The following is a 23,559-nucleotide window of genomic DNA, read 5'->3' on the forward strand; positions in this document are numbered from 1 at the left end:
AATATCAGAAAAAACACACATTACTACAATAATGAAATAAAGAGGCTTTTAACTTACTAGCAGACGCATCCCAAAACTTGATTGTCCCATCTGCATGCCTGGAGAACAAAAACTGTAGTTTAAAAAAGAATTTTTAAACACTTGATGATTTAAGCATACAAAACAAACACCAGGCTATTCCGAAGAACCCCCCCCCCACCCCCCATCTTCACACCTTCTGCTCAGTGGCAGTCCTGTGAACGTGAGACTTTGGGAAAAATTCAAGTACAACATACAGTCCTTTTCAAGGCAGTGACAGGTCCTATGTGAAACATGCTGCTTCCTAGAAGGCATTCCAGGCATTGTAAATAATGCCACGCCACATGCTCACCTCAACAATGACCTGTGCCTCCCCTTCAACGACAGTGTAATGAAAGGTAATGTAACATAAGGTGGATTTGTAGAGCGCTGCTTGTGACCCTTGAGGGCATCCAGGGGCTGAGTAGGTGAGTGTAGCCGTGTGGTGAGGCTGGGCCTGAGTATGGGCAGCCTTGATGGTCCCCCAAGAAGACTAATTGAATAGCCAGGTCTTCAGCCTCTTGTAGAATTCATGAAGTGAGGAGGAGGCCCTGATGTGTTGGGGGAGGTCGTCCCAGGATTTGGCGTCTTGGAAGGAGAATGATCGACCTCCCGTTCGGCTCATCTGTATGAGTGATGTGTGTGCCAATGAGAGCGATGCTGAGCGAGGTTGTCTGGTGGGTTGGCGAAAGTGAAGCCGGTGATTGAGCTATGCAGGTCCCGTGTTGTGTGTGGTGCTTTCCTATTTAGGGCAACCAATCACTTAACAACTATAAGCCCAGGCTTTTGGGTGGTTTCACATTACCTTACTAGGAGAACTCACCCAAACAGCCATCACTTAGGTCATCACGATTTCCGTTCCCCTAGTAATTTGTTAAATTCCTACAACAGCTGGAAAGGAGATGTCCTTGTCCAGATGGATGCCTCCATGTCAATGGAACGGATGATTCCATTCCAGGTATTCCTTCCACACACCAATGTAATCGAGAACTCAAGCCACATGGATTCCCCAGACTTCATCCAAGTTTACATTTCTCAGAAAACATTGAATTAAATGTAACTCAGGTTCCATGAAATCCTTAAAGACATGGAGTAGTCTGGTAATCTTATATGTGCAGAACATGGACTAAGATGAACTGGCTCATGGAGCAGCTAGACCCAAAGGTTGTCCATGAACAGGTGAATGAGAGTTGGCTAGAAGGCATTTCCTAAGGTGAAGCAAGGCTGCTGCCTTTGTTTGCCAGCACTAGATGCTGCCAGATCACACAGCATGGCTTGAAAAGGGATGGGGAGAGTTGAGTTCGTGGCAAAATGCTTTTTTGACGGGATCTCTGAAAATCCTAGTACCGGTCTTACATGGGAGACTGCTGCTGGTCATTTAGAACTATTGATAAAGTTTCATATAATGGGTAGACACCTAGGGGCCTATTCATAAACTGTACTTTATTAATACTACTAAAGTACTACAAAATACTATCTGCATACCTGAAAGTGTAAATGGTCAACTCCACCTCTGCTATCATTTCTATGGGGAGTGCCTCATACATGTACGTTTTTTACTAAGGGGGCGATTACTATGCCGTAGGAGACAGCTCCGACCCTTGGTCAGAGCCATTCCTACGGCATTGTAATCAGCAGTTTGGATTAATTTCTGACAGACCCATTTGGATGGAGTTGGTCGGAAATGAATCTAAACTGGATTTCTGAATGGCTTCCGATGGGCTCGGAGAGCCCACCTACCATTCGGAAAGCCTCCTGTAATCCCAAGGGCGACTCTTTCCGCCAGAGGGATTACAATGTCGAATTCTGACAGCCTTTCTGTGCTGGCCTTTCCGACACAGAAAGGCTGTTGGAAGTCGACTTTGGGGGCCCGCAGCAGGGCACCTATGGGTGCAAGGCCTCCGGATGGCGGCCGAGGGGGCACCTATGGTGCCCCTGTGATGATCCCTACACCCCGTGGAAGGCACCTTGAGGTGCCTGCCACCGGGCGCAGCGATGAACTGAACCTCTTCTCTTTACAATAAGTTCATGCATTCCGGTCCTCCTTCGCCCACCAAACCAACAACAATAGGTCTCGCCAAGGCGAGCAACGCATGCCTGCGTCGCTAGGCGAGACCTAAAAAAAACTATACAGGGAAGAGAAAGTACAGCTCAAGAGCAAGTAAAAAGGAAGCGAGTTGAAGTGCAAGTGTCAGTGAAGTGCAAGTAAAGGGAAATGAGGCAAAAGTGATGTGATGTAAAATTGATGTTAAATCAAGTGAACACGCATTACGTTAAGCAACAGAGGCAAGAGCAAGCATTGTTATGTACCACAGTGTTCCTGGACCAAGCTATACCAACGACAGAAGCGCTCAACCATACACAGAAGTACTCTGTATAACTAGCCAACTGGTCAACGGCATAACACTGGGTCACTAGGCATTCATAATCAATACTGAGATTCAAATTGTAAGTTAGCACTCAAAGCAATCAAGAAGCTCTAGATCACGCATTTACAGCCAATTTAATACAATGGCAAAAACTAACCATCATGAAAAGCTCAAACTGATGACAGGTCAGACTCCACAACTAATCATACGCAAAATGGAAGGAACGCAACCAAGAATGACTTAACCAATGCACTGGAGGCCCACAAATGCAATCCTCTCTTGCCCTTCACAGAAACTGAATAACTCATGCAGGTATAACTCATGAAACAGGTGAAGTCACTCAAATCCTTCCTGGCACTAACCTCAGACAAATTGAAAAGTATAAAGGGGAAGAGCAACTGTATCGTGAAGAAACTCACTGAAAATGACAGCCGAATTGGGTGGCTTTAATGCCTTCTTTCAAAGCTCCAAGAGCTCGAATCTGAAGCTAACAAACTCCATCAAGTCCAAGAAGACCTGAAAAAACAGAGCAGAAGGAACAATTGGAAACTATATAGCATCTCAGAAGGAAAAGATAGAAGTAATGTCATATACTTCCTTACTACCTGTTACCAAAGTCCTTGACATTCCTTCAAAAGAACTGTTGAATAGTCAATGTGCCCACCAGCCACCCCATGCAACATCAGCAAACAAGTCTAATCAAACCACAGAGGCGTACTTATGTAATTCCTAGAAAAGGCTCAAGCCTAACGATCCTATAAGCTGCTAGGAAGCAGAAAAAACTACCACAACGTGGCCAATAAATGTACCTATCACATGTTTTGACTGAAACAACAGTCGAGAGGGAGAAAAAGTCCTTGGAGATTAAACCCACAATGAAAGCCCATCAGATGCATCATAATCCGCCTTGGAAGATGCAAAATCACCTCATTAACAGAGCTAACATCTTTGATGAACCACAAGAACTACAACTACTAGTCTTTTTAACTTCTCATGAAATGGGGACAAATCACTTGAGATGACACAAAACCCCTACAAACCCTCCTAAAGAAGATCACAATGTTTCCCTAAAGGTAGATCTAGCCAACAAATAAGTTCAATCACTATGATGAAAAAGAGTGTGGTCAAATCTCAGCTCCCTCTCTAGCACTCACTGAGTGTAAACCCCTCATCTCTAGTACTCTTACAAGCATTTCTTTAGGGTAGCCTGTTGGCTCTAATAATTCGGAATCAACGCCCCTCAGTGAATACCATGATATTCCTCAAAGCATCTAATGAAATGTTATAAGGCAGAAAATAACATAATCTGGACCTAACCATTGTCTTCGCTTAAATGAGGAAAAAGCCACAAAGGTCAAAATAGAAAGCAGAAAAGATAAAGAATGAAGCTGCAATTTTGATCCCTAAGAACCTGAATGCCAAAATCACTGCTATCAAATGTGATCTACAAGGGAGGTGGGCCAGAGCCACTGTTATCGTTTTAGTTTGAATTTAAATTTACTTCCACCATGGAGCATAAAACAATAAACGTAAATGCAATGCAACACAATTTGAATACGCCATCAAATATGGTAACACACATAAAAAAAGAAACAATGGAATCATGTTAAGACTTCATCTAGGTTATAGAGTTGAAACAATGTCATTTAGACTAGTTCTCAAATTGATGTTTTAAGAAATCTAGACAGAGCAGCAGGTTGAGGGAGAATGTTACCCCGATAGATAAGTAAAAGCTAGTCTTTATTTAAATATTCCAGAAGATTTTAAAACAGGTTTTAAATGTTTACCGTTGGCAAAGAAAAAAAGGTGCAAAAGTAAAAGAAATCCATATATGATTGGCCCAAACGTGAATCACATGGTTGACCAGATGCACACAGTTCTGGCATACTCGTTCTAAGGAAATGGGCCCACCTTAGTAGCTTCAACTACTTAAGAATCTACTGAGTATCAGTCTATGACATTAGTCCAGAGCCTCTGTTATGACAAACCCCATATAATTTGGAGAAGTGCTAGTACCAGTACTTAGCGGGATTAACCCCATCCAGGCCAGAATCAAGCAAGCTCACAACCCCCTACCTGACATAATATGCCAGAATACCTCCCACCTTTGTATGTCATGTGTTTTGCAAAACGTCTAAACTCGGCCTACTGTAATCTTGCTGAGCCTTGGAAATGGTGCCGCGGTGCTCCTGCCTCTTTCTACATAACCAAGGCCCAGGAAGATTTCCAGGGATTTACATACATCTCATTTGGCTTTTACTGCAAACACTTGTGAACCATCTTTTATCAACTTATAGGTAGGTGCTTGTAGGGCGGAGCTATCTTGGTCAGTTTTTCACTGATGATGATCTCAACCCCTTAATAATTGTATCATGAGGAGCATCCAGGTCTGAACAGATCATGAAAGCTTTGTTGGTGCAGTTTACCGCTGCTGCAAGCAGGTAGGCAGGGACCACAGTAAACCAATGTATCTCCTAGCATCATTCGACCTAGACCCCATTATCAGGTGTAACCTATGAACCGGATACCAAGACACGGACTAAGGGGATTACATTCTCTCTCATGCCTATGCTGTACCTCAAACCTAGTGCAACTTTTCCCAAAAAAACGGCCGTGGTGGTCTGTCTGAATCAAAGTGTCCAGAGCAGCTGTTTAAATTAAAGAAAGACATATATTGAATTAGATCTCTGTCTTAGGAATCACTTCTACAGTCTTCCACTAAAGCCTGAGCCTATTAAAGATCTAGTACTTCAGACACTACGGCACAGGGGGAAACATCCATTACAACGCAGGCATTACAACACAAGGCCTTTATAATGCAGGCAATACAACACAAGTTCCATTACAATGCATGCTATTACAACGTATGCCATTACAACGCTGACCAGCACCTTTCCTGAGGTAAGCACCTGGTGGCGTTAGAAATGTAAATTAGGTTCTAATGTTGCATGCATTGTTATGGCTTGAGTTGTGATAGCATGCGTTGTAATTGAAGTTGCGTTGTAAAAACTGCATTGTTAAAGTATGTGTTGTAATACTTTGCGTTGTAACATCATACATCCCAGCACAGTCAATGCCAACCCCAATCTTATTGAAATCTCCTAGAATTACTAATACAGGATAGATAGCAGAAAAGAACAGTTGCTGATATCTAACAAGTCAAGTACTCACAAAGGTAATAATCAAATTGGAAAAATGTCCTTATCCCAAAAATTTACTATAACCAGAGCAAATCACGGAAAATTATAGAAAGATAATGAACATTTGATGGCGTTACAGGGAGGAGTGACAGATTCGGTGATTGAGTCAATGAAGCCCAAACCAGTAATCCTGCAGATGGACGCCCTCGGTCACCTTTCCTGGCTGGTGCGAAGATAACCATATGTGTGTGGTTCCTGCACCGTCTGTGTTTCCTGTAGGCACATTATGTGATATTGCCCTATTTATAACCTCCATCGGATGTCATTCATCTTGGATTTAGCTCTGTAATGATCTAGGAAAGGACAGACAAGGTTGCCGCCCCAATGGAGCCTGAGCGGAGAACATTATTGTCACCAAATAACCGCAGCTGCCTTCTTCGCCACGGTTAGCTCCTGCCCCCTTTGTAGTCTTCTGGTGGGAAGATTCTCAATCCTTGCTCTCCAATGCCGATAAAGGTGCAAACCTACTGCTCAGTAATAGTTGATTAGATGGTGCAACAGACTATTGATTAGAACACAGGTTTGCTCTATGAGCACCAGCACAATTATCTTCCTGATTGTTGGAGGTGGCACAAGCCACCTGGTTCTGTTTTCTTGAGCAGGACAAAAACCTCCTTTCAGGCTGATTCCACCACATGGTTGGTACTCAGACACAAAGGTCTATTATTGTCTTTTGTAAACTTGAAGGAACATTGTGTGGGTGCCTGAAAAAAAGAAGCCAAGATTCAGGCCCCTAATCAAATAGTCTGCATGATATTGGGGTAATGCTGAAGATCCTGTAAGCACTGCTGGAGGACGGGAGTGTCAGCATGACAGTCACCAGAAATACGTTTTGTTCTGAAGGCCCAATCCACGAAATGCGAAAAGCCATTAGGACATCACAGTGAGAGATTCTGCAGCCACATTAAGTTTGTTTAACCAAGAGATGGATCAGTTGGTAATACAGTCAACATTCTCTTTCAGGTTATCAGATAGAATTGCACCATATGGAGTGATCTGCAGGGAAGATGTAAGACTGTGCCCTAAGGGGCTGATGCACTGGGCAGAGAGCGTCTGCCAGAGCTAATCCTACCATCAGTAATTTGAAGAAAGTCAGATGAACTGCCATCCCCTGCTCTTTACAGAGGTTGATACTAAAGAGATATCTGATGTAGATTGTAAAGACATATGGGCAGAGATGATATGTCTGTCGGCGTTGAAGCATCAAAGATCCTCCATTTCTCTGTAGTTAAAACCCAGAACCCAACCAGCACGCCATCAAGAGATGCCGTAACTCTGCTAAGGATTGCTCAAGGTTATTCAGTTTGCGAGAAAGAGTTGAATTTATCTCTGAGCAAGTTCTCAATAGGCGCCAGTGACCGAGTTATCAGAGAATTGGAAATTGCCTCAGCATGGCCAGCGTTCTCTTTTTTGACCATCACTGCGCACATTGGATTATGTGTGAAAAGGAATTCTTAGGGTGCTGATTGGAAACAGTGGGGTACACATCCTTGTCAAAAACAGCATTAGCAGAAGAAGTAGTGCCTTTGTTGGAATGTTCCATGTCTTCTATGCATCATTCAATACTCACACAGCTCAGCTTATTAAAAAACAAATAAACACATCAGCTGAGGAAACATCTGTCTTTATGTATATACCAGGTGACGTCTTTGGTGGTACAGCTGCCTTCCTGTTCAACACTGAGGATGGGTAACTGGTTAACTGGGTAGGGGCACCATCGCTATGGTTCTGGCCGGTTCCCAGAGGGGACATCTAAGGGCTAGAATATTAGCGGTGTGTACCATCCCTCACATAGGTGCCAGCTGGGTATACAGATATTTCCCAGCCGTCACATGGGCCAACCCTATCCTCCATTGTTCGACCAGTACAGGGACTCCACCCACATCCCCCAGGCAATCAAAGGGGGGGGTTAAGGTACTCCAAACCCTGCTATCCTCCAGAACCCTCTGCCACTACACAAATGTGGTGAGACACCACCCTCCCACATCAATGGCAGTGATAGGAATGGTCCATTAAGCAGAGAATATAAGGAAGAAAGAGCATGAACTAACTTGTTAAGTTTTGTCGCAGCAGCTGCTATGGGGAAAGATGTTACAATGGTAACCCCGGCAGGAGTTTTGGACCCTAGACCCACTTAGATGGTTATACACAACAATGATACAAGATTTACAATGACAATTGTTTCACTGTGTGATCCATGTACAACTCAGTTCATTTAACTAATTATTTATACTGTAGGTGCTCCAATGAGAACGGCACAAATAGAGTGAAAAGGGACATGGGTGCAAAAAGCACAAATGCTGTATATAAGACAAAGGTATATACAGAACTAGGACTGACAAATGATTCAATTCTGATGGGACAACTTTAAATAAGAGTACAACGTGCTTATCACTACAATCCGTATCAGCTCGCCAGTGAGACTGCCGGCATTTCAACCCATTAATCAATTTAACAGGGTCATCATCAGGGCAAATGTGGTAGCAACAGAAAGTGGCAGGGAGCTTGTCTCCAAGGTTTGTAAAGGTCTCTTGATGTGAAGGTTCTTGAAAAAGTATCTGGCTACTGAACGAACCGAGATTATTGCCAGGAGGATTGAAACAATCAAACACCATTGGAGAATTAATATTACTCGGCCCGCAGAGGATTTTACAAGTGCCGAATGTTGCCTGTTTCTCGGAGCGGTCTCACAAGATCTGTCCTGATGATGGCCCGGTCTGCTCTCTAGATACAGCCTTTGTGTACTCTACTCCTCACAGCAGGGCAGTCTCCAGCCTGAAGCACTCAGAGGCACAAAGAGGTCTGAGGTTTCTATAACAAAAGTGTTATCAAGAAAGAGCTTTGGCCTCACCAAAAGGAGGAATTTTATCTTGCACAACAAATTTAGCCGTCCCACCTTTCATGCTTACCATCAACCTTCAGGAAGTGTAATCAGCAGCCCTTTATTATCTTCATTGAATTTGTAAAGGGAGTCCTGTCACCATCCTCCTCACACCAATGTCTACATCTCCACCCTCTAGCCACTGTAGTGCCGGCAATGCAGGCAATACACTTCCACCTTCAGGGAAGCTGTTCTTACCCTCCATCTTGTGGCAATACAAACCAGAGGCATCCAAATGGATCTGATTTGTGATTAATACTGTGAGCCAAACTTGAGGATGAACATCAGAAGACATTCTCTCCACCATTTGCAAAATCTCCTTCTCCATTGTTTGCCCACATTATTTCTCACACTGCTATTATCTTGAGGTTACTGCCTCATTTCAGCACAGCCTAATGCTTGATATCTCCCTACATTTGTCCAGCCATTACTTTTTTCATTCCAGACCTTCAGCTGATCAACTGACTTGACTGGAGCGGTCGGTCAACAGGCAGATTGCTTAACAGATTCTTTTCCTACCAAAATATCTAATATAGCACTATCTTCACACACACATAACGTCGTTTATTTCTATAGTCTTGCATCCTCAAATTTCATGCTTTCACAAAAATATTGTCTATATCCCTAATATTTGGCATGATAATCTGACATTTATTTAGAACTTCTGATTGTCAATTCTCCTTTTATTCTTTCAAAAAGCCCTCTCTTTTTTCCATCCTCTGCAAGCCTCCTCTCTCAGAGCACAACCTTCTCTCGGACATTCATGTTTTCCTTAATCTGTCATTGTATTTCTGCAAATTGCTCACAACATATTTGCCACATCACAACTTTTCCTCCGTCCTCTGTAAGTCAGGCAACTGTAACCTAGTAATACCTATTCTCCTTTAGCTCATCTATTAATCCGTATGAGCTCACATACCCCTTAATGATGATTACACCTAACTCCTATTCATTTAATCCAGCACAAAGAGACCGGAGTGAATGATGAATGGTTTTCTTGGGCACACAAGACTAATCCTAATAGCCAACAATGACTAATAACACTGTACTAAACCACTAACCTTGGGTTCCGGAACAGATTGCTGCCCAGCATCAAAAGCCTCAATGCCTTGTCAGGGGCAATTACAATTTGTACATTTCAAATTAAAATTACTATTGCTTTAAGGCACAAAACCACAAAGCGTGAGACAGCCCAGACTCCTCCAGACCCAGACCCACATGGACCGGCCTGACTTTGACCTGTGCGTATCTGACGCAGCAGAGAAGTTGAATCCACTTTGTGATTGGCCGCATTGGTGAGTGAGATCAGATACGGAATGGGGAATTCTGATGCTTGTAGTTCCCTGTGCACCTTCACTTCCAACTTCGCAGGTGATTCTCCTGCCGTGTGTCCATGTAGAGTGCAAGCTGGATCCGCTTTCTGCTGTAGGCGCCAGTAGGCTGGATACAGGCACAGCGCGGGGGACTCTGGTGCTTGAAGTCCCCGGAGCATGTTTACCACTGTCTGACTAGGTCCTTCTCCTGATGCATGCCCACTGTTATCATCGGAACGTCATCTGGAACCTGCTTAATATTTATGCCCCAACCTCTTGTTGCGCCCACATTTGGAAGGAGTAGTAACACGTCATCAGACATGTCCTTCATCCGCAAAACCTGATCCTTGGGCATGGTCGTAATCCATACATCATCATTGTGAGAAAATCTGCTACAAGATAGACTCTTACCATATTTCAAAAAGTATTTAAAAGACTAATAGAAGATGAAACATATTCCTTTTCAGTAGTTTGGTTTCCATAATCCACTTCCTGTATATGTCTCAGATGAAAAATAACTTTTAAAAATGCCACCACCCCAGTGGTCTAACATGGATGTCATGGGCTCTGATGCAAGCAAGGAAAATTAGTATGAATTTACAGAGCAAATTGGGGTGCTTATGGGTCTCCAAGTTCTACTTTTCTTTCAATTTCTCCTCTCAGCATCGCTTCCTCTTACCACCGCTTGTCCCTTTATCCTCTCCTCCCTTTCCTCTCTCGTCCCCTCTTCTTACTCTCACTTATCTTCTGCCTTCTTACTTTCCCTGGCAGCCTCTTTGGCCAACATAGGTGTATTATTTCTACTGCTGCTAAAATAAGCAGTTCCACACTCATTGCACCTGTACAGTGACCCAGAAAGTTGAGATTGATGCTGGTATAAATTTAGAAAACCATGGTATACTGTTCTGTTGTACACCCCTGTGATGTGTGTAAATGAACACAACAATATAGAATCAGAGTAAAAGGAACAGTGAAATGGGAGCACTGTTTTGATATATCCCCTCGCTTAGCATAAGAAGTCACCCTGAGTCTCCACATAGGGGGTCAAAGATCTTGGTCCAGAGAGGTGACCTCTCGAGAAAGACTGCCTACCAGGGGTGCCCCTGGTGAGTCACCCGAATGTACCAGCAATGCTGGAACAAACTTTGCCTGTCTGATGATATAGGGCTCAACAGGATGAGGTGGCAGCCTGAGTAAAATGTGAAAACAAGTAGGGGGGAGAAATGTGATGCAAGGGAGAAGTGGGGAGGGAGGAAGCGGGACCTTCTCTACCGCCGCCCCCTACAGTTTACTGTGCTTGTTTGGCAGGAAAAAAGACAGGTGCAGCCTTCTCTCCTTCTGCCTTTAGATGGCAGAAGGTGATGAGAGACTCTGACCATGAAGAGGCCAACCCTGAATGTGAGCACGGACCCATACTTTCAGCGGTAATGAGGGCATCCAGCTTTGGCCCATTAAACCTTACACATTAAATTGCATCCCGAGTCCTGCATCGTGTAATCGAGACCCAGGCGGATCCTAGTGCTTAGTCTGAATCGAGGTCAGCCAGAGGATGCGCATAGGATTGGCCAACAATGGCTTTAGAGCAGCACCCTGAGGGATGCCACAGGTCCTCTGGTTGAGGATCTACAGAGAATAAGGAATGACCACTTGGAGCATTCTATCTTTCAAGAAGGATCCAGTCCACTTAAGAGCCAGGTATGAAGTTTCTGCTTGGCCAGGCATGCTCTTAGGATCTTTTGATAAATGTTGGCAAATGCAGCTGACAGATATAGCTTCTCAAGACAATGAGAGCTCAGAAATGGCTGCCAGGCATATCCCATCTATTTGGTGGAATGAACATTGTCTCCCTGCCTCCGTAGCTTCTAAATCCTGGCTAGAGGGGCTTACAAGATGACAAATGAGAGTAAAATACTAGAGTTGGGTGTTCTCTGCTTTCTCATTCAACTTAGATGAATAGGGCAGGCTGGAGGTGTGGTGAAAGGACGATGACAACAGTCTGGCTTTAATGTGAATAAAGCATGTAAATAGAGGCATTCACAAATGCTGTTTAGACGTGTTGCATCACATAATATCATATCATATCATATCAATCATATGACATCCTCTCCTGCCCATCATATCCTATCCTATCCCGTCCTATCCTATTCGGTCCTATCCTGTCCTATCCTATCCAATCGTATCCTATCCTGTCATATCATATCACATCCTATCCTGTCATATCCTGTCCTATCATATCCTATCCTGTCCTATCCAATCCTATCCTATCCTACATATACTATCCTATCATATCATATCCTATCCTTTCATATCATTTCATATCCTATCCTGTCATACCATATTACATCCTATCCTGTCATATGAAATCATATCACATCTTATCCTATCATATCCTGTCCTATCCTATCCTATGATATCCTATGATATTCTATCCTATCCTACCTATCCTATCCCATCATATCCTATCCTATCCTGTCGTTTCCTGTCCTGTCCTATCCTATCCTATCATATCATATTACATCCTATCCTGTCATATCATATCCTATCCTGTCATATCATATCACATCCTATTCTATCCTCTGCTCTCATATCCTGTCCTGTCCTATCCTATCATATCCTATCCTATCCTAGCCAGTCAAATCATATTACATCCTATCCTGTAATAGCCTATCCTATCCTGTCATATCATATCACATCCTATCCTATCCTATCATATCCTATCCTATCATATCATATCCGTTCATATCCTATCCTATCCTATCCCACCCTACTTTTGCTATGGTATCCTATGCTAGCCTATCCTGTCATATCATATTACATTGTATCTATCCTGTCATATCATATTACATCCTATCCTATCCACTCATATCATATTACATCCTATCCTATCCTACTCTATCATATTCTATCCTACCTATCCTATCCTATTCTACCTATGCTATGCTATCCTATCCTAGTCTATCCTGACATATCCTATCCTGTCATATCATATTACATCCTATCCTATCATGTCATATCATATTACATCATATCCTATCATATCACATCCTATCCTATCATATCCTATCCTATCCTATCTATGCTAACCTATCCTATCCTGTCCTACCCTAAAATATCCTATTCTATCCCTTCCTATCACATCCTATCCTACCCTATCTTATCCTATCATATCCTATCCTATCCTGTAATATCATATCACATCACATCCTATCCTGTCGTATCATATCATATCCTATCCTGTCACATCCTATCCTATCCTGCCATATCATATCATATCACATCCTATCCTATCCTGTCATATCACATCCTATCCTACCCTATCTTATTCTATCCTGTCACATAATATTACATCATACCCTATCCCTTTTTGTCATATCATTTCACACCCTATCCTATCTTATCTTATCCTATCATATACTATCCTGTGTTATAATATCACATTCTATGCTACCCTATCCTATCATATCATATCTTATCCTATACTGTCATATAATATCACATCCTATCCTGCATTTACTATCCTATCGTATCCTATCCTATCCTGTCATATCATATCCTATCCTAGTCTATCATATCATGTCATATCCTTTCCTTTCCTATCCTATCCTGTCATATCCTATCCTATCCTATCCTATCCTATGCCTGTCATATCATATCCTATCCTAGCATGTCATATCATATCACATCCTATCCTATCCTGTCATATCATATCATATCCTTTCATAGTTGGTGTTGCCAATGCTGACAAAAAAGAAGTAAAGAGGATTGAGTTCTGCATAGAATTCATATGCAACATAAAGAATTAATTGGAACAAACAGAGTATTGATTATTTGTATATTTCGATGTAAAATAGTTTAGCATGAGAGAGGGATACTTTTCTTGGTTTAGCCCAAACTCTCTTTAAGTATATTTCAAAGAGTTGGTAAAATACGTCTTGCAGACAGGTGCGCTATCGGGCTAGAGCTAAAATGGGATACATGGTTATAAGGCTGCAGCGTAGTATATTCTCTTGTAGAGACTCTCTTGCTATCATATTCTTTCCTATCCTATCATATCATATCCTATCCTGTCATATCATATTACATCCTAACAAACAAAACAAAAGTTGGTATCGTACCAACTTTTTGGATCATGCACTCATTTTAAGACACTAGGGATGGATTTGAGTGACCATAGTGTTTTATCAGTTGATGTGAAATTGGAATTTAAAATGCTTGATCGTTGGAATCCGAGAAAGGAAACTATTACATATAATAAGACAAATGGGCGCATCTTTTGGTCAAACAAAAATCTGATTTGTGTAGGGGACTATGTTAAAAATTCAGGCTCAGGTCCTGCCCAGGAGAACCCTATTAGTCGGGATGAGAAGCATTTAGATCGATTTAGATTGTGTGGGAGTAAAAAACTTCCCAATGTCATTGACCATCCTGTGGTTTCATCGTGGAACATAAAAAAGCTAAACCGGGATTTGAATGCTTTAGTAAGGGACCAATTTAAGCATGCATCATTGCCCAGGCAAAGGGAAATCAATAGGTTAAAGCGGATAAGAACTAGACTTGAGGTCTCTGAACGTAGGAGGGTGGAGGATTCTAAATGGATCAAACTGAGAGAGGTAGCACAGTCTGGTGATTCACGTAAATATTGGGCCCTCATCGCTGAATTCTGTGATAGTAGAACTAAGGAAGAAGCCATTCTAATATCGGATGCAGAATGGAACCTATACATTTCACAGCTGTATGCACTAAATACTAGGAACAGTTTCAATTTGGAGCTAATCTCTGAATCCTCTCTAGAGAATATTTACGGTGAACTTTTGTGTAAGGGAATAGAGAGTTTTATTACAGTGTCATGGTACTCTGGTGCGATGGGTCCAGATGATCTTCCAATAGCTGTCATTAAACAAGATAGGTCGGCATGGGCTCAGTTTCTTTACCTGGTGTTTGCTCACTGTTACGCTTGCGGAATCATTCCATCCTCTTGGAGAGGAAGCATAGTGGTTCCATTATATAAACAGGGCCCCAAGATTTCTCCTGCCAGTTTTAGGCAGATTTTGTTACTAGATGCAACCGGAAAACTGTGTGCCAAAATCATACTCCTTCACCTTCAAGATTGGGCTTTTGGTAATGTTCTAGTCCCTGTAAAACAAGCAGGTGGTTTTCATGCTCATAGTGGCACTATGGATAACATCTTTGTCCTACTAACCCTGATTGAAAAATATCCTATAAGTGAGGGAACGGCTTTATATGTTGCCTTCATAGATTTCACCACAGCTTTTGATCAGGTCGACCGGGGGACTCTGTGGAGGAAACTGGTCGCTATGGGGATCCCGGGGCATCTGTTAAGACTGATCATTGCATTGCATTACTCTACATGGACACAGGTGTTTCTGGGCGGTAATGAGGGTCTGTCAAGCAAAGTGGTAACCCACAATGGGCTGAAGCAGGGGTGCCTTTTAGCCCCTCTCCTTTTTTTCTTGTACATCAGTCATCTTCCTAACCGAGTTGGGCTCTGTAGAGGTGATCCACCAAAACTAGGCCCTATGGAATTGAGCTGTCTGCTTTATGCATATGATGCCATCCTACTGGATTTAACTCCAATAGGTTTCCAAAGGTGACTTAGGGGCATATGTATCAACCACATTTTTAATCGCAAACGCTGCGATTCGCAAAAAACAGCGTTTGCGGTTAAAAATTCGCAAAACGGGATGTATGAGGCAAATTCTCATCGCAAATTTAAGGAATCGCTAATTTAGCGATTTCTTAAGTTTGCGTAAGCATTTAAGAAATCGCAAATTGCGATTTCTTAAATGATATGTACCACGCACCAAAGCATTGCGAATTATCCTTAAGAAATCGCAAATTACTACCAACTGCTAGTTGGTGGTAATTTGCGATTTCTGTTAAAAATTCACTTTTTGTAAATTTACAAAGTGCCACGTGGTGCACATACATGCCCTTAGGGCATGTATGTGCGCCATATGCACACACATGCTCATTTCAGGGGTGCATCAGGGTGTCATCATGACACCCTTGCACCTTTGAAATTATTCTCAAATTGCGATTAGCAAATTGCGAATAGCAATTTGAGAATTACTTCCCATTCATTCCTATGGGTCTCCTGGCCCATAGAAATGAATGGGAAGGTATTCCTTAATTGCGATTTCGCAATTTGCTTATCACAATTAAGGAATTTTAAGAAATCGCTAAAGTTTTGCAATTTTTTAAATACATCCCGTTTTGCAATTCTCAAATAGCGATTCTTTAAAAATCGCTATTTGAGAATCGTAAATGGAGATGTTGATACATATGCCCCTTAGTGAGCTTGGTCACCATTTTGGTAACTTCCTAAAAATAAGTATTCTAAAAAGTTAAATCATGGTTTTTAGGTCTCGGGATGTAGGATCAGGAAAAATATGAATTGTTTTTTAGGTAAATATAAACTTGAGGCAGTGACGCAATACCCGTATCTGGGCAGAATTTTCTCGAGTAAGTTCTCCAGCAATTACCACATTGACTAGTGCAGAAGTTACATTATTTCCCCGGCCTCTGCACTTGGTAGGATGTATAAATGCTGTAGGAAAGATATTTTGCATATGTTCTGTCCGTTTATAAAATCAAAATCCCGCCATTGTTGAGTTATGCTTATGAGTCGGTCGATGCTCAGCAATGGGATTTTTTTGAAAAGGTGAAAGGGCACATTTGGCATCAAATCTGTAATCTGAATTGTGCAGCGAGCATAGCGTCACTTTGGCTTGAGTTTGGGCTTCTCTCGACTGTTGTGTTTGCTATGGCAGCATGTTTAAGGTGGGGAAACGCCGTATTGGAAAACAATGCAACTTCTCTTCGGGCTGCACGAAGACATGAAATCTTTGACTGTCTCAAAGGGAAAAGTCTCATTTTTAGAAATTATGAGAAAGCTTCGGTCTTATTCGAAATCAAGGGGGTGGTGCATGTTCTCAACCAAAATTTGCAGTGAAAGTTTTAAACAAAAAAACTATTTACATAGTCAGTCGTAAGAGAGATATTTCTTTGTGTTCAAGGCACTCCTGAAACGATATAATAGTTGGGAGTTGTATGTATAAAACACCCCAACCATATGTTGTATGGAACCTCTCCCATGGAGTGCGTAGTACAATTTCACTGCTAAGGATGAATCTGCTCCCCTTGCGAATTATAACAGGGGCCTGGGAGGGATTACCTACAGAGGAAAGAATTTGTGATTTAAGTGGAGATTGGGTGCAAGATTTGAACCATGTATTATTATTTGTCCAACATAACAACCGCTACGACATTACTTATTAAGACCTGTATTTTTAAAGTATAATATTACTACCACAGAGGAGGCTTGCAAATGTTTATTTGCCCCACCCCCTCTGAATTAGTATGTGCTAAAACTTTTAGCTTTTTCAAACAATTTTTTAATATTTTTTAGATAGGAGCTTAATATTCGGTAGGCCAAATACGATTTTGAGTGGTAGATCATTTTTGTACATTAAAATCTGAAATCTAGTGCAGGATGTAAAACCAAGTGCTATTTGGCCACGCCCCACATCATGTGTAAGATCTTAATGAAAAAAGGTCCTAGCTGAGTAGCATGTCATTTTTATTTTATTGTAAACTGTTTTTAAAGCTATTTGAACTGTATAAATGAGGATGTTTGGAAATTCAAAGGGACGAAGTCTTATGGAGTTTTGCACAAATCCAAAACTGGGTGGGTAAAGATTTCCTATCATATCCTATCTTATCGTATCCTGTCATATCCTATTACATCCTATCCTGTCATTTCATATTGTTAGATTTGGGGGTCTTTAGTTGGCAGAGGTAGGTGCCCTTGACAAATAGGGACCCTTGCGTCTAGTCAGGGTAAGGGGGTACACTCCTAAAATAACCCCTGCTCACCCCTTGGTAGCTTGGCACGAGCAGACAGGCTTATCTCAGAGGCAGTGTGTAAAGCATTTGTGAACACATACAGTAACCAAGTGACAACACTACAGATGGACACCACACAAGTTTTATATCAAAAATAAGTATTCTTTATATAGACATATCACAAGACCACAAACGACAAAAATCCACAATACTGTACTTAAAATGGTAGAATTAGCTTAGTTCTCTATAGATGTTAAAATGCGACACTTTGAGTTCAATGTACCTTTGGACGTGTTACGCTATACAACGAAAGTGTTGCAGGGAAGGTGATGCGTCGGCTCCTTACACGCAAGAACGGTGATGCGTCGGTTTCTTACTGCGCTTCCGTGGCGATGCGGCCCGCAACGCCGTGATGCGATGAAGATCCGGTGCAATGAAACAAAGATGGCATCTTCTTCCTGACGGCGACTCAACGATTCTTCTGAGCTGCGACAGGTCCTGCGACACACTTCTCCGGTGATGGGAGACGCTTCGGCGAGGCGATGCGACAACTGCAGCGGTGACACCCTTGTTCAGTGATGCCACAACAGCGGCTGCGGCGGAGACACTCTTCTCCGGCGATGCGAGACGCTTCTCCGAGGCGATGCGACAACTGCAGCGGCGACACCCTTGTTCAGTGATGCGACGATAGCGGCTGCGGCGCTGACACTCTTCTCCGGTGATGCGAGATGCTTCTGCGGTGCGGTGCGATGCGACAGCTACAGCTACAGAGGTGACACCCTTCTTCAGTGATGCAACGACAGCGGCTGCAGCGGTGACACGCTTATTCGGTGTTGCGAGACGCTTCTGCGATGCGCTACGACAGCTACAGCGGCGACACCCTTCTTCAGTGATGCGACGACAGCGGCTGCGGTGGCGACACGCTTCCTCTTCGTGAGTCAGGCTTCCAGCTCCTTGCGACACGCTGTCCCTCAGAAAGCTCAACACAACTGCAGGCACTTCCAAAGAACTCTTGGGAAGCTGATGGTGGAAGTCTGTTGTCCCTGAGACTTCAGCAGGAGGCAAGCTCTTTCTCAAGCCCTTGGAGATCCTTCACAAGTTGATGAAAGTACACACAAATTTCCTCTCTCCTCTTTTTGGCGGTTAGGCAACCACTGCAGGCCAATCCCTCACGCTTAGGGATAGTCTCTCCTCTGTCTCTCTGGTTCCTCTCCTCAGCAAAGGTTTCTTCTTGTTTCCCAAAAGTGATCTAAAGTTCTGGGGTCTGGGTCCCCCTTTTTATACACAGTTTCTCTTTGTTGTCTGAGGGCAGAGAGGCCTTTGCCTAGTGCAAAGCAGTTCTGGTCAGTCCTGGAGCACTCTGTTTACATGACTCCTTCTTTCCTTTCACAGTGCAGGGCAGAGACATCAGACGCACCACAGGAGGTGGAGCCAGCATTGTGGAGGGAAGGCACAGCCCTATTCAGGTCCCAGGTGCAACTCCTCCCACCCATCTAAATGCAGATCTTTCTATTCAGCCCTGTGCTGACTCACCCTGTCTCCTGGAATCACCCAGCCCCTGTCACTCAAACTCCAGACAAGGAATACACAACCTAGCAGAGGCAGGCTTGGATGGTTAGACAAGAAAATACCTACTTTCTAAAAGTGGTACTTTCAAACACAGAATGTTAAAACCAACTTCACCAAAAGATGAGTTCAGGCATACTAAACTCAAATTTCTACCTAGATCCCTGAGTCAGTTAGGACTATAAGATGTAATAATCAAACTGCTCATTCTGGCCTATGGGGAACAGGTAGCCTTGCAATAGTGAAATACGAAAATGGCTGTAATTAACTATTAGGACATGCTGCACACACCAGGGCATTTCCTACCTTATACTTACAATGCACCCTACCTGTGGGCCTACCTTAGGGGTGTCTGATATGAAGGGAAGGTTTAGGGACTGGCAAGTGGGTGCACTTGCCCAGTCAGCTTGGCAGTACCAGACTGCACACAGGCTCTGCAATGTCAAGCCTTAGACACACTTTAACAGGCTGCTTCTGTGGGTGGCACAACCAGTGCTGCAAGCCCACTAGCAGCATTTGGATTACCAGCCCTGGGCACTCCTGGTGCACAGGGTCTGACAAGTAACCCAAATCAGCCAATCATGGAATCACTAATCCATACATCAATTTACAACAGGGAGCACTTGCACTGTGGCACTGGATAGCAGCGGCACAGTGCCCAAAGCATCTAACACCAGCAAATACACATGAGGTAACAGCAAAACAATGGAAGGGAGACCCACACCAAGGTGCCAGGTCTAACACATATCATATCACATCCTATTGTATCCTATCCTATAATACCCTATCCTACCTATGCTATGCTATCCTATCCTATACTATCCTATCATGTCATAGTATATCATATTCTATACTATCCTGTCATATCATATCCTATCATATCCTATCATATCTTATCATATCCTATCCTATCCCATCCTATCCTATGCTATCCTTTTCTATCATAGCATATCCTATCCTATCCTATACTATCATATCATATCCTATGCTATCCAGTCCTGTCATACCATATTACATCCCATCCTATCCTGTCAGATCATATCATATTACATCCTATCCTATTCTGTCATATCATATCATATCACATCCTATCCTATCCTGTCACATCCTATCCTATCATATCCTATCATATACTATCATATCCTATCATATTCTATTCTTCCTATCCTATCCTACCTATGCTAGTCTATTCTGACATATCATATCGTATCCTGTCATATCATTTTACATCCTATCATGTCATATCATATCACATCCTACCCTATCCTATCATATCATATCCTAGCCTATCATATCATATCCGTTCATATCCAATCCTATCCTATCCCATCCTACCTATGCCATGGTATCCTATCCTAGCCTATCCTGTCATATCATATTACATTGTATCTATCCTGTCATATCATATTACATCCTATCCTATCCACTCATATCATATTACATCCTAGCCTATCCTACTCTATCATATTCTATCCTATCTATCCTATCCTATTCTACCTATGCTATGCTATCCTATCCTAGTCTATCCTGACATATCCTATCCTGTCATATCATATTACATCCTATCCTATCATATCATATTACATCATATCATATCATATCACATCCTATCCTATCATATCCTATCCTATCCTATTTATGCTAACCTATCCTATCCTGTCCTACCCTAAAATATCCTATTCTATCCCTTTCTATCACATCCTATCACATCCTATCCTACCCTATCTCATCCTATCATATCCTATCCTATCCTGTAATATCATATCACATCACATCCTATCCTGTCGTATCATATCATATCCTATCCTGTCATATCATATCACATCCTATCCTATCCTGCCATATCATATCATATCATATCACATCCTATCCTATCCTGTCATGTCATATCACATCCTATCCTACCCTATCTTATCCTATCCTGTCACATAATATTACATAATACCCTCCTCCCATCTTGTCATATCATTTCACAACCTATCCTATCTTATCTTATCCTATCATATACTATCCTGTGTTATCATATCACATTCTATACTACCCTATCCTATCATATCATATCTTATCCTATACTGTCATATAATATCACACCCTATCCTGCATTTCCTATCCTATCCTAGCCTGTCATATCATATCCTATCCTAGCATGTCATATCATATCACATCCTCTCCTATCCTGTCATATCATATCATATCCTTTCATAACATATCAAAGCTTGCCCTGTTGGTGTTGCCAATGCTGACAAAAAAGAAGTAAAGAGGATTGAGTTCTGCATAGAATTCATATACAACATAAAGAATTAATTGGAACAAACAGAGTATTGATTATTTGTATATTTCGATGTAAAATAGTTTAGCATGAGAGAGGGATACTTTTCTTGGTTTAGCCCAAACTCTCTTTAAGTATATTTCAAAGAGTTGGTAAAATACGTCTTGCAGACAGGTGCGCTATCGGGCTAGAGCTAAAATGGGATACATGGCTATAAGGCTGCAGCGTAGTATATTCTCATGTAGAGCCTCTCTTGCTGTGTTATGCTGTTTATTGCACCCTGCTACCCAAAGGTTCTTGGTGCTAAACCAAATGAAGGAGCTAGGATGGATGTTAATCAAAATTAGATCACTTTTTTCTACATTCAAGAAGAGTAGTAATGAGCCATTTAGTGGTAAGTATTTCCTTTTTTTCAGCCACTTTCCCTGTCTCTCCCACATATGCTACTAAAATGGATACCCGTGTGTGAAGAGATCTCTCCTGTCAGGTCGGAAATGCCCTTCCAACAAGACAGCCACATTTGGCTATGTTTTTTACTTCCATGGTCAGAGTATGGCTCTCTGGGCCACAATTAAAGCTCTGATTAGAATATCTTAAAAAGCTGAACTTCTCACAGTAGATTGGATTATCACAGTGATTGGCTACTAGACCAGCCAATGAAAGAGGCTTGAGGGAAGTAATCTTTAGCCTGCTACAGACAAGGTTCCAAAATAAAGAAAATTACTCACAAAATCACAACACATGAAAAGGGCTATTCACAAAGGTTAACCTCACACATGAGTATTTTAGCTAAGAAATGTGCATGAATGTTTACAAATGTAAAAGGTTAACATAATTTATAATGGATGACTAATTTACTCTTAAATTCTTAAATAACCTTTTAACATTAACATTTTTTTTTAAAACGGTAATATAAGTAAATGTAATTAAAGATTATTTTATATAGGCTTTAATTTTAAGTCCATGCCTCCATTACTTCCTATGGTACAAGTGGTTGGCCATGTGTGCTGCTGGACTTACTTCATCTCTAAGCTGGAGTACATTTGGTACCGTTTTGGTTTGTTTTTGGCTGTAGTAGCTACAGAAGTGAAGTTTGTAAATATCAATGTTCTTATTCTTTTTTGAGTTGTTGCATATTCCTTGCTAAAGCCCTCCTTAAACCCCACATTACTCCTCCCATAACCTTTACATTTAGTAGTAAGTATTCCCCATTTTCAAGTCACTTCCCACATGTACTACTAATACGTATAACTATCTGTGCGAAGATCTCTGCAGCTGGGGCAGAGATCTCTGCAAAGAAAAGATAGGAGCGGCCACAGCATGGTAGAGACCTTCACAGGTTTGTAGTACGTGAGTGCTATTGTAACTACTAAATATTCTACAAAAAGAACAAACAAGAAACTGGATCCTTTCAAGCCTTTGCGTATCGTTAGTAGGCGATATCGGTCTAATTGTACTCTGTAATTATAGAGAAAGGAAATCTGACAGAAGTAGGCACCATGGCATAAAGAATAAAGGAGGGGAGCACGGCTGTCAGGTCTTGTAAGGGACATTACATGCGAGAATAGTGCCGGGCCTTCAAAGCAAACGTCTGTACTGATATGGGCTTTGGGAAAGAGGCTGTGCCTGCATGGACAGACCGAAGGACCTTACCAGAGGCAGGGCCTGCATGGACAGACCGAAGGACCTTACCAGAGGCAGGGCCTGCATGGACAGACCGAAGGACCTTACCAGAGGCAGGGCCTGCATGGACAGACCGAAGGACCTTACCAGAGGCAGGGCCTGCATGGACAGACCGAAGGACCTTACCAGAGGCAGGGCCTGCATGGACAGACCGAAGGACCTTACCAGAGGCAGGGCCTGCATGGACAGACCGAAGGACCTTACCAGAGGCAGGGCCTGCATGGACAGACCGAAGGACCTTACCAGAGGCAGGGCCTGCTCTATCCACTTCTGAACTGAGAATACGCTCTAGCGTCTGACCAAGAGGAAGGTGAACTGGACACTGGAAGGAGTAGACAAGCCACTGATCAAGGGG

At 42.4% G+C, this 23,559-nt stretch overlaps 1 protein-coding gene across 8 annotated transcripts in view; it reads right to left on the reverse strand.

Moving 5' to 3' along the window:
* The window catches only part of STXBP5L (syntaxin binding protein 5L), a 1,956,595-nt gene that overhangs the window by 722,628 nt on the left and 1,210,408 nt on the right, over window positions 1–23,559 (reverse strand). For all 8 annotated transcript variants that reach the window (XM_085621040.1, XM_085621038.1, XM_085621036.1 and 5 more), the window contains exon 14: window positions 58–98. In XM_085621040.1, coding sequence (XP_085477166.1) covers window positions 58–98 — 41 coding nt within the window. The remainder of the gene's footprint in view (window positions 1–57; window positions 99–23,559) is intronic.

This window comes from Triturus cristatus, chromosome 8, assembly GCF_964204655.1.
Source record: "Triturus cristatus chromosome 8, aTriCri1.1, whole genome shotgun sequence".
NCBI classification, from domain to species: Eukaryota; Metazoa; Chordata; class Amphibia; order Caudata; family Salamandridae; genus Triturus; species Triturus cristatus.